The 12,430-nt window shown below is 43.1% G+C and overlaps 1 protein-coding gene and 1 long non-coding RNA gene across 22 annotated transcripts in view; one reads left to right on the top strand and one right to left on the bottom strand.

Moving 5' to 3' along the window:
- Positions 1-12,430, top strand: part of LOC126949713 (uncharacterized) — a 157,761-nt gene that overhangs the window by 85,799 nt on the left and 59,532 nt on the right. The gene's annotated exons all lie outside the window — the stretch shown is intronic.
- LOC126949708 (aldo-keto reductase family 1 member B10) overlaps positions 1-12,430 on the bottom strand; it is a 135,483-nt gene that overhangs the window by 51,969 nt on the left and 71,084 nt on the right. Inside the window, exon 10 of one of the 19 annotated variants that reach the window (XR_007723891.1) lies at positions 12,008-12,077. The exons of 16 other annotated variants lie outside the window; for them this stretch is intronic. Coding sequence is in view for 2 of the 3 variants with exons in the window: in XM_050782481.1 (XP_050638438.1) it covers positions 12,144-12,186 (43 nt within the window). In the remaining variant the exon portion in view is untranslated. 2 more of the 19 variants (XM_050782481.1, XM_050782449.1) reach the window with 2 other exon arrangements.

Genomic DNA, 12,430 nt, shown 5'->3' on the forward strand with positions numbered 1-12,430 from the left:
TGGAAAGTAGGCAGGGAGAGAGAAAGGAAGGAAAGAAGAGTTGGGGGAGGGAGGGAAAGAAGACTGGCCAACACAGTAAAACCCTCTCTACTAAAACTACAAAAATTAGCCAGGCACGGTGGCACATGTCTGTAATCCCAGCTACTTGGGAAGCTGAAACAGGAGAATTGCTTGAACCTGGGAGGCAGAGGTTGCAGTGAGCCGATGGTGCCACTGCACTCCAGCCTGGGCGAGAGAGTGAGACCCTATCTCAAAAAAAGAGAAAGAACGTAAAAGACAGAGAAGAGAGAGAGACAGAGAAAAGAAAGAGACAAAGCAAAGCAAAGAAGGAAGAAGAAACAGCGGCTTTCTTTCCCTGTGATGCTTTCCTCTGTGAAATAGAGTCTAGGGAGGAGAGGTAAGAAGCAGTGTTTCCATTTTAAAAGTGGCAATTCCAGGTTCAATGCAGAGATGGTCAAATCCTGAGCTGATTAGAGTCAGCTGTAACTAGTTGGTAGTCAGCAATCTAGGGAACATGATACAGGCCTGGGCCATGCTGTAACACGCCGTGACAGGCCAGGGCCACGTCACAGCGTCAGCTTCGGCTTGCGGGTAGTGGGTTTTTCTGTCTTCTTTGCGTTCTTCTTTATGAGTTGGGTTTGGTTGAAAATTGAAATGGACTTGAACCTCTAGGCTATGGCTTATGACAGCTCATAGAGGGCAATTGGCATGACATTTTGCACCTATGAGTGAAATATCTTACACTTCATTGATGTTTTTGAAATTATCTACTTCAACATTAATAATACATGCATGGGCCGGGCATGGTGGCTCACGCCTGTAATCCCAGCACTTTGGGAGGCTGAGGAAGGTGGATCACTTGAGCTCCAGGGTTTGAAACCAGCCTGGCCAACATGGTGAAACCCTGTCTCTGCTAAAATCCAAAAATTAGCCAGGCATGCTGGCACATAGCTGTGGTCCCATCTGCTTGGGGAACCTGAGAATCACCTGAATCTGGGAGGGAGAGATTGCAGTGAGCCAAGATCGTGCCACTGCACTCCAGCCTGGGCGACAGAGAGAGACTCTGTCCCAGAAATAGATACATAAATACACGCATGCCTCATCATCTGGTGGCCACAAAGTCTCCTGGATGTGCACATGGGGAACCTTATTTTCCCAGTGGATACTGGATGACATGCAGTGCTAGTATTGTTGAAATAGTAAATCCTTATTGACCGTCAAGCTAAATAACAGAGAGAGGTCCCTAAAAGAAAAATATTTCTCTGGGAGTAGAGCACTGCAATGGGAATACACATGCGGCAGTAAACTATGTATATATTTGGGGAAATAAAGGAAGACAAAATTTTTCAAGGAAAAATCAGGATTATCTAATTGCTTTGAAATAATTAGCTTTGGCTACAAAGATCAATCATGAAAGTGTTAGTTTGAGGTTTGACAGGCAGTTGTTGGCACAGGTCCTTGCAGAGTATGTTTTGTGTTCAGTTGCAATGGCCTTTGTTCAAGGTTGCGGTTTTTGCAGTCTTCGTGGTAATTTTGGTTTTCAGTTGTACGACCATTACAACCCTCCTTTCGTGGCCTTCTGAGCTGTATTTGTTGTTTGTTTTTTAACATTAGTGACTCCCTTTTGATTCTGACCATTTTTACATGATGCACAGAAAAAAGAAATGTGTATTATTCATAATAATATTCCTTGGAGAACCACTTAACTATGAATCGGTGAGGAGGGAGATCTTTTTTAGATAATTGAGGTTAAGAAGGTATATCGATTAGCTGTTTTCATGTAACAAACCAACTGGTTATAACAGCAACCATTTATTTGCTGGTGATTTTGTGGGCTGGCAGTTTGGGCAAGAAGCAGCTGATAAGCCAGTCTCAGAACCACGTGGTGTCAGCTGGGTTTCCTCACCTCTGTGGGCTTCAGTGGGGTGGACCGGGATGTCAGGGAAGGCAGGGACCCCCCTTCGCATGTTTTTCATTTTCCATGAGGGTAACTTGGACTTGTTCACAGGTAGTGGCATTGTAGGAGGCCTACTCTCGGAATGTGAACAGTGTCACTTCTGTCACCTTCTATTGATCAAAGCGAGTCTCAAGGCCAGAAAAGGGCCAAGGAGTAAGGGAATAGATTCCACCTCTTGAGGGGATTGGTTACAGGGAATTTTGGCTAATTTTTTTTTTAAAGGTAGAGTCTCTCTCTGTCACCCAGGCTGGAGTGCCGTTGCACAATCTCGGCTCACTACAACCTCTGCCTCCCGGGTTCAAGTGATTCTCCTGCCTCAGCCTCCCGAGTAGCTAGGACTACAGGTGCACACCACCACACTCAGCTAATTATTGTATTTTTATTAGAGACGGGGTTTCACCATGTTGGTCAGGATGGTCTCAATCTGCTGACCTTGCGATCTGCCTGCCTTGGCCTCTCAAAGTGCGGGGATTACAGGTGTAAGCCACCTCACCTGGCCGAATTTTGGCTATTCTAAATCAACCTCAGGTTTCATAAGAACTTTGATTAGCTCCTTTCTACCTTCATGAACTTACCAATCTGTTCCTGGTTTTGCACCGTTAAGAAACTCTCATTTTTCAAATCTGATGAATATATGTCCATAAGACGCTTTACTTTGTTAAAAATAAATACATAAAAAATTGAGAGAAAATTAGTTTGTAGAAGAAAAATGAATGAGTAGTGTCATATTTCATTCTCACATCCATTTCTCTAAGAAATGGATCTGTCCTTCAACATCTGTTCCTCACCCATACTGTTCGAATATACGTGGTTGTCGGTCATGGTCTGGGGATTATTTATAATCAGCCACAAGGAGTTACAGTGTAATGGCTTACAATTTGGTGGGGTGGGACCACAGACTAATTGGAGTTTTTTGTTTCAATCCTCATAACTTATTTGAAGCAGGGGGCTTGGCTGTCCACCCTTTGTACTTAGTAGTCCACCAAACATCTGCCCAGTCACCACAGGGACTTTTCAATCTCCATACTTATACTTGCTTGATGTTTTGTGGTATGGACATAGACACTTATCAACATGCGATAGCTTCCTTTGAGCCTGCTACTCTCCACACGGATGACTGAATAGGCATCGAACAGAAGGGTTAAAAAATGACTAGCCTGAGTTACATTGATGACAAGATGACCTTCTGTTGAAAAAAAAAAGAGAGAATAAACAAGTGATTATTAAGCTCTTTTTAGAGTTAATTTGGTGGGGGTCGGCCCTGGAGAGACAGTTCATGACTCTGGAGGTGGTGGCGCCTTCTTGACTCAGGTGTGATGAGTCCTTCCCTTTCTGCTGTCCGGACTGCAGTCTCAGTAGTTAGGAGCACTAGATAGGGTCCTTCCCAGGCTGGTTTGAGCTTCCTTTCCTTCTACCTTGGATGAGAACATGGTCTACAGGCCGATGCTGATGTTCTGGAAACTCCAGGGGCGACGCCTGTGCTAGGAGACCTTCAGTCTTAATGGAAGAGAAGGTAGAGGATAGAACAAGCATATAATTTTTGAGGAACTGATCCTTTGTTTCAAACGTAGGGATGTCAGCAGTGGAGTGTAAGTAGGGAATTCCATAGAGCATTTCATAAGGTGACAGGCCAATATCTCTCCGAGGGGCAGTCCGGATTCTTAACAAGCAACAGAAAGACATTCAATCCATGGCAATCGAGTTTCTAAAGCTAACTTCAGTGGTTTTTTAGAGTCTGATTCATCCACTCTAGGCTTCCTGAGGAAGATGGATGCCAAGGGGTATGGTATTCCCAATGTATATCTAGTGCCTGGGCTCACTTCTTAATGACATGCACAGTGAAATGGGTTCCATTATCTGAATCAATATTTTCTATTAGTCCTAATCTGGGTGCGATGTTTTCACTTAATGCTTTAACTACATTGCTGGCAGTTGCACGTGAGAAGGGGATTGCCTCTACCCAGTGGGTACAGTGGTCTATTACTACTAATAAGTACACCGACCAATTGGAGGCATTTCAGTGTAATCAATCTGAACACTTTGAAATGGTCTCAGCCCCGGATTTCTTCTTCCAAAGGGCCATTTACTTAGAACCTGCTTATTAGTTTTTTTACATATTAAGCAACTATCTATAACTTGTTTGTTCTGGGTGTAAATTCCTGTACACCCATAAACCCGGAGAACTGCATCGCACATTGCTTGGGGTCCCCAATGGGTCCCTGGACATAATTGAAACAGATTTCCCTCATGAAAGGTTTTGACAACATTCCCCTTTGGTCTGGTAACATCCATTTCCTTTCTGCGTTTCGTTTAGCTCCTATTCTTATCAACTTCTTTTTTTCAATGGAAGAGAAAACGGGGGTTGCAGTAGGAGAAGGAAGGCATGGAGTTAAATGGAAGAAATGGCAACTTGTTTTGCTATTTGATCTGCAGGATTATTTCCTCGACTTGTGAAAGGCAAGTCCTTTTGGTCCCCTGGGACATGTACAATAGCTGTCACTTCTGGCAGTTGGAGATTGTTGAGGACACGAGCATCAGTTCTATTTGAACTAAATCTTGGCCTCTACTATTGATTAGACCCCTCTCCATCCAAATTTTTCCAAATGTGTGCGCCACCCCAAAGGCATACTTAGAGTCAGTACAGAGAGTGTTTCCTTGGTTTTGTAAATGTCCTAAAGCTTGGCTGAGTGCAAACAGCTCACACCCTTGGGCAGACCAATTATCAGGGCACCTTCCTGATTTTACTTTTCAAGCATCTTTCCATTAATCACTGAATACCTATTATGTCTCTTTCTTTTAATCACCTGGGAGGATCCACCTATGAATCAGTGCCGTCCTATCTTGAAGGGAGTTTTTCCTAAGTCTGCTTGAACTTTGGTATGGTAATTAATTAGATTCAAACATGCGTGCTCTCGTTTTAAGTTTGGATCCCCTGTTAAAAAGCCTGCTGGATGAACTGCATTATTAGTAGTTAATATTAAATCATCTCTTTTTCCAGTAAGATAGCCTCATATTTTAAATTTTTCGAGTTAGTGATCTACCTCCTTGCTTTTTGATTTAATACAGTTGTAACTTGGTGGGGAGTGGCCTGAAGCCCCTGGGGAGTAACCTAAAACCTCAGTTGGAGGGACAGCACAGTCTTGAGCATGGCCTGAAAAGGCTGTGGAGTAACCTGAAACCGCAGCCAGAGGGACCTGACACAGGAACCGCAGGGGCGGGATTGGGGGCGCTGAAGGAAGGAAGATGATTTACAGGATCCCATGGGTTAGTAGGTGTGGGTTGTCTAGGCATGGGAACTCTTTCCCTTTTAGAAACATTGGCTTCTGACTCTCCCTCCAGAGTCTGAAGGGTAAAGGAGAACTGGTCCCTGCCCCCAGCAGAGGGCGGAATCGATTTTTCCTGAGAGACAGGGCTCTTATCATTAACATGTTCGATTACCAGATGACAAATCTGCTCTTCTTTAGACTTAAATTTTGGCAAGAAAAGTGAAGGCTTAAGGGTGGATTCTCGAACTAAAATAAAACAACAATATTTTATCATCTACTGTTTTTGTTTTTACTTGGTTCTCTTATTATCTTTTCAAGACTTTAGCAGAAGCCCCAAGGTGCTATCAGAAGGAATTTCATCCTCTCTAGACTCTCTAGTTCTCCCGTTTTACTTGAAACGTTCTCCGTCTTAGAGATTATGGGAGGGGGCCCAACCCCTCCTGTTAGAGATTTCTACCCTCCCCCTTCCTGGAGGCTTACTGAGGCTTTGGGGAAAGGCTCCAACCCCACCTGTTTGGATTTTCTACCCTCCCCCTTCCTCTTTGTCTGCTCTGTCTGTTCCTGCCTCTAGTTGATAGATGGCAGCATGAGGCCACAGACAAGGCTCACTCACTCCACACAACCACCATACTTAGTCTCATTCGAAACGTAGCAGGACGAGCTGCCAACAAAACTCCTCAGACACCGACATAAAGAAGGAAGGGGTTTGTTCCGTCAGAGGTATCAGCAAGTCTTCTGTCTCAAGAGTCGAGTTCCCCGAGTAAGCAATTCCTGTCCCTTTTAAGGGCTCACAAACTAAGGGGGTGCATGTGAGAGGGTCCTGATTGATTGAGCAAGCAGCGGGTACGTGACTGGGGGCTGTGTGCACCAGTCATTAGATCGGAACAAAACAAGATAGGGATTTTCACAGTGCATTTCTATACAATGTCTGTAATCTATAGATAACAGAACCAATTAGGTCAGGGGTTGATCTTTAACTACCAGGTCCAGGGTGCGGGTTGGGCTGTCTGCCTGTGGATTTCATTTCTGCCTTTTAGTTTTTACTTCTTCTTTCTTTGGAGGCAGAAATTGGGCATAAGACAATATGAGGGGTGGTCTCCTCCCGTAATATACTCTCAGCCTCCAACTTATCCCGACCACCTAGAAAATACTTTGTCACCTTCTCGAAGTCTCCTACCTTATTCCGTGCACAAGAATTACCTGCTCCTCTTATTGCCACGGTCTTGCAAGGCTCTCTTCCCCACTTTGCTGAGAATCCAGATTTATTCCTTACAACAGGTGGGCCGTGATCTCCCTCATGCTAGGGGCATGGTAACTAGACAGTAGGATGCATCCCCTTTGGGTGGGGTGACTGTAGGCCTCCCTCCCACAGGAGAATATTCGAGCCCCAAAGTTGGGCACCAGAACTGTTAGGAGTAACGCTCAAAATCTTAAGGAAATTGAACACTTGAACAAAGGATTCTTAGCAAAGCAATTTTACTTCTGCACCGAGGGGTGCCTCCTTGGCCAGTCGCCATGACAGCACACATGAACAAAAGGGCATGAGAGCCTTTATTCCTGACGCAAGTTCTGCCCCTGTACCCTTCCTCCATTGGCCAGGGTCGGGTTGTACAATCTAAACTCATCCTGGTTGACTAAACATTTGATTTTTTATGATAAAGTGAGCATGTAAAGAAAAAAGCAGAGAATAAAGGGGAAGGAGTGTCTGTAAAGAACTCAAAAGTTAGTCCTCCTTCCAAATAGGGAATGGAATGTGAGCTACTACTGATAACGCCTGGTACTGTGGCATGCCTGGGCATCTAACAAAGGCAAAAAGGGAAAAAGGAGAAAAAGGAAAAATGGTGGAGGGGTTACTATGAATTAGAGAATAAAAGATTGATCACATTATTTGAAGAGAAATCTCATCATATCCCACACATCCATCCACCCATCCATCCATCCATCCATGAATCCATCATTCATCCAACCCTCATCCATGTATCCTCCACCCACCCTTCATTCCATTCATCCTTCCATCCTTCCTTCCCTTTTTCCATCCATCCATCCATGCCTCCCTCCATCCATCCATCCATTCGTCCATCCATTGTTCCACACATTCCATCTATCCATTTATTCACCAGATATTATTGAGGCAGGGGAATATAATAATTAACAAAATGCGGAAATCCCTTCTCTCATAGAGCTTACATTCTAGTGGGTAGAAACAGGGTAAGCAAGCAAACAGCAAATATATAAAATATAAAACACATGGATAAAGAAATGCTATGGAGAAGAGGAAAACACAGAAGGCCAAGAGGAAATATCAGAGGAGATGGGTTAATTTTAAATAGGATGACGAAGAAGGGCCTCTCTGAGAAGATGATAAATCAGCAAGGAAATTAAAAATACAAGTCAGAATTATTCTAATACCTGAGGGCACAGCATCTCGGGCAGTGAGAACAGCAAGGGCAAAACCCTGAGGCACAAGTACCTCTCCTGTGTAATTTTTTAGTAACGGTCAAGGTCCTCTTCGTCCCCACCAACTTTCCCTAACTTATCTAGGGGTTGATATTTTTGAACCAACAAAAGTGCTGGAAGGCAACACTCTAAGATTTTAAGGGTGCAAAACTTTCATGACGTTTCTGGGAAAACGCTGACAACAAATGAGGAAAAATAAATGAATTAGATAGAATTTAAAATTAAATGTAATCAAATTCCTCTGCATTGTACATTCAGAATACGTATTTTCAAAAATGGAAAGACTTGTTAAATGAGAATAATTTGAAATAAAAGTGTCTTTTTCATTTGGTTTTCCCAGTGGATGTATAAAATAACTAATTGAGGTAAATCTGTTATTTTTAAAATCCTTAATGCCTTTCTAGAATGTAAAAGTTCATTTCTTATTGTAGAAATTTTGAAAATTATATAAAAGTATAACAATAATAAACTTGTTGCCAAACATCATAGAAAAAAACTCTGTTACACAAATATTCATATCTTTCTAGATAGATTTGCCTTGTATTTCTAAGTTTTGTTGGTTTGATAGTGAAAAAGGCTTATTTTAATTTGCGTTTTTATTACTAGTCTGTACAATTTTTCATGTCATTTAATGGTCAACTTTTATGTACCAACTTTCTTTTGGGCATCTTAGATTTCTCTTATTGATATGAATAAGCTCTATTGATTATAAGAAAATTGCCTAATGGTTTTGTCCAGGTCTGTTTACTTCCTGTTGTTTGTTTGTTTGTTTTTGTTTTCAGATGGAATTTCACTCTGTCACCCAGGCAGGAGTGCAGTGGCGTAATCTCGGCTCCCTGCAGCCTCTGCCTCCTGGGTTCAAGCAATTCTCCTGCCTCAGCCTCCTGAGTGAGATTACAGGGGTGTGCCACCATACCTAGATAAGTTTTGTAGTTTTATTAGAGACCGGGTTTTGCCATGATGGCCAGGCTGGTCTCCAACTCCTGACCTCAAATGAACCACCCTCTTCAACCTCCCAAAGTGCTGGGATTACAGGCGTGATCCACTGCCACTGGCAGATTTTTGCATAATTGTCAGTTCAGAGTTTACATTGCTATAGTCATGAACGCTCATTAAAGCAAAAAACACACACACAAAAAAAACAATAAAACACTTATTTTCAACAATCTTCACTCCTCAGGGTTCTTTCAAATTTTAGTGAAAACTATTTTCTACAGAAGCCTCTTTGGTCTGTACATTTTTAACTATAATGTACAGTTAAATCTCACAATAATCCAATAAGTAGGGTCCAAATTTTGTTTAATAATATTTCATATAGCAACAGTCTCATTATGTTGCCCAGGCTAGTCTCAAATTCCTGGCCTCAAGTGATCCTCCTGCCTCAACCTCCCAAACTACTGGGATTACATGTGTGAACCACCAGTCCCAGCTGGGTCCAAATTTTTAATCATGTAAAATGCAGAGTTGTTGCAAGGTTGTTGAAATGACTGGAGCAGCCCTGGACAGTCACGCATTAAGGGGTCTGGCTGGGAGATCCAAATCCCTTTAGGTCCCAGTTATAGTTTGGCATCATCTGGCCGGCATTTGCCAGATCTCACTTCAATACAACAGGGGAAGTCTAGCCCTCTGGACTACCTGGGCCCGGCAGGACAGTCACAGTGATTCCACAATCTCCATGGTAGTTGCTACCCATCTTTCTAGCCCTCTCTTAGACAATGAATGGAGAGAATACTTGAAACATAAGAGCCTCACTCCTTGCCTCCCTACTTCCCACGACGAGCTCCCTTCCTTTTCCACACTGAACTTACTTACCATCTTCCTCTCTGTGGTTACTCCCCTTCCTTTCTCTTCATAAGGCAAATTCCCTACATTATCGTAAGAGTTATTTAACACACATCTGTAGTGTATACCTTAGATTCTCTCCCCATAATGGCAGCTTTGGTTTAGTTGTTGAGGATGGTGGCTTTATTTTCAACCAACTGGGACAAAATAGTGAACAAATTTTAGGATGGATGCCTTGTATTTGTTACAGTTGTGACATTGAGGACCATGAGACCTGCAAGGTTCTCATTACTCGAGATATAAATACTGAAAATATAATCAGATCACTGGCTGGTGAGGTGGCGCTTGCCTGTGATCCCATCACTTTGGAAGACAGAGGCGGGAGGATCACTTGAGGCCAGGAGTTCAAGACCAGCCTGGGCAACATAGCAACATCACAACATGATGTCTCTACTAAAATTAATTAGCAGGAGGTCGTGGCCTGTGCCTGTACTCCGAGCTACTCATGGCGCTGAGGCAGGAGAATCATTTGAGCCCAGGAATTGAAGATTGCAGTGAGCTATAATCATGCCACGGCACTCCACTCTAGCCTGGGCAACAGAGCAAGACTCCTTCTCTACAAAGACAAAGACAAAGTTATTCTACAGAATAACTAAGAGGTGCTTTTTACAACACAGCATTTCTTCACATTAGCTTTTTAAATTTACCTCTGTTTGGTTAAATTCAAGTGAAACAAACAAAAAAAAAAGCCACATAATAGAAACCCAATCATTTTCTCCTATAACCTAAGGTTTTTATCAAGCAAGTTATAATCACAGTCACATGAAGAAGAAAATTTTCACCAAATGTGCACTAAGGAGATATCACTGCGCTCTGCATTGAAATTGCTTCCTGTGTATCAATTGTATACATTTTATATTCGTTTAAAAAGCACCCAGTCTATGACATTGGGTATGCATGTGAACATATTTTCTAAACATACAAAAACATAGATGGGAAGTGGAGCAGGCAAAGGTCTGGCCAGGAGAAAAGAAACTGTGCTAAGATTTTTACACATTGGATGTTTGATTCAAATAATTGGTTATAATAGGTGATTATTTATACGTGATGGAATATCGAAAGGAGAAGATGAGGCAACTCGGTTTAGCAGCAGCAGGAAGAGATCCTCGCACATAAGGAAGAAAGACAAAGAAAGGGTGCTGCTCCCTCAACCCAGAAGCTTTGTCTGGTAGGAGATAGAATCAAGGTGGAGGCTGCCTGGAAAAAGCTGGGCGCACAGAGGATTGTACCTTCTACTGGAGATGCCACTCAAGGTCAAGAGACAGGGAGAGAGGGAGAGAGAAATGCCTGGCTCTTCCCTTCTCCAGCCCTTCAAGCTCCTAACAGTACCTCTCACTGAGCAAACCCAGGGGAAGTCATAACATAGCAAGGAAGCCTGGGAATGTAGGTGTACCTCTCAGCCCCAGTCAGAGGGTGAGGGGACTCACCAATTTGGGATAGGCATTTGCCTCTGGAGCGAGAGTCAGGGGAATGGGGATCGGGACGTGCACAAAGTGATCCTCGACCATATTGGTAACCCCTAATTTCTTTTTTTTTAAAGGTTTGGAGACAATATGGCAAAATGTTAGCATTTGGTTTTGCTTTTTTGTTTTGGGACAGAGTCTCTCTCTGTCACACAAGCTGGTGTGCAGTGGTGCAAGTCTGGCTCACTGCAAACTCCACCTCCTGGGTTCAAGCGACCCTCCCACTTCAGCCTCTCTAGTAGCTGGGACTAAGGTGCATACCACTACACCCGGCTAACACTTGTTAACATTATAATGTGGGTGACCAGAGGCTCATCACTTTATTTTCTGTGCATTTCTATATAGTTGGAATATTTCATAAGAAGCGATTATTATAGGACAAACAGAAATGTTCCAGATTAATGGCAATAGTAAGCATCTTTATTGTATTTCCACCCTAGTTTCCAAGGAAATGCCACATCTCTCTCAGTGAACAGTAGCATCTTTGTGGAGTTTGCAGGCTGTGCCATTGACTCTTTGGCATGATGGTGTATTGAAGACAAGGTAGGAGAGCAAGACAGGGAATGAGTGGAGACAGGCAAGGAGGAAAGGTGGCAGGAAAAGACTCAGGAGGAAGAGGATGACCATCGATCGCTGTGAGCTCTCCCAGAGCCTGCCTGCCTTTGAAACTTGGTTCAGTCACTTACTACCGGGGTGGCCTTGACAAGTTCCTCCTCTCTCTCTCCTAAGATGTTAAGACTACCAACCTCAGAGAGGTCATTTTGAGGATTCAGTGACTTCCCCCACAGGAAAACACTTCACGTTGTGTGGGAACATAGTCCACTCTCAATCCATCTTGGTTACCATCATTATTGTTTATTATTGATCTTTACATCCTTAGTGTTGCAGAGTTTCTTGTGCTTAACAAACATTTGTTCAGATCAGAGAAGTGGAAAAAATTGTCATTTGCTTATTCAAGCCATATTTTCCTGTGATATTCTGATCCTAGTTGCACATACAGAAATACATGTCTAAAACAGCACCTCGATTCTGGTCTACAGCAGGACGAAGTTCACTGTGATCTCAGATAAGCTTGGCTAAAATAGGACGTGAGTGGAGATAGTCACACTTCAGTGAAGAAAGAGAATTCCCTGTGTAATGTCACCAGGAGATTCAACCTCAAAATTCTGCATCGAAGGAGTAGTCCTCCAAATGAGAGGATCTGCAGAAACAAACAAACAAACAAAAACAGAGAAACTGTTCCATCAAAACAACAGCTCTGGTTCAGAAGGTATTCTTCTCTGGTGGACTCTATCATATCTGTGCTCTCTCAGCCTCCTCCCTGCAAGAACACAAGAAGGGTGCTCACACCTTGACCTTCCCTCAAACTGATACGAGGTCTTTGCTAGGAAGGAGGACAGACAGTGACCAGGGTACAGGAAACAACTCGGAATGACAACTCATGG

The sequence above is a fragment of the Macaca thibetana genome, chromosome 3, assembly GCF_024542745.1.
Source record: "Macaca thibetana thibetana isolate TM-01 chromosome 3, ASM2454274v1, whole genome shotgun sequence".
NCBI classification, from domain to species: Eukaryota; Metazoa; Chordata; class Mammalia; order Primates; family Cercopithecidae; genus Macaca; species Macaca thibetana.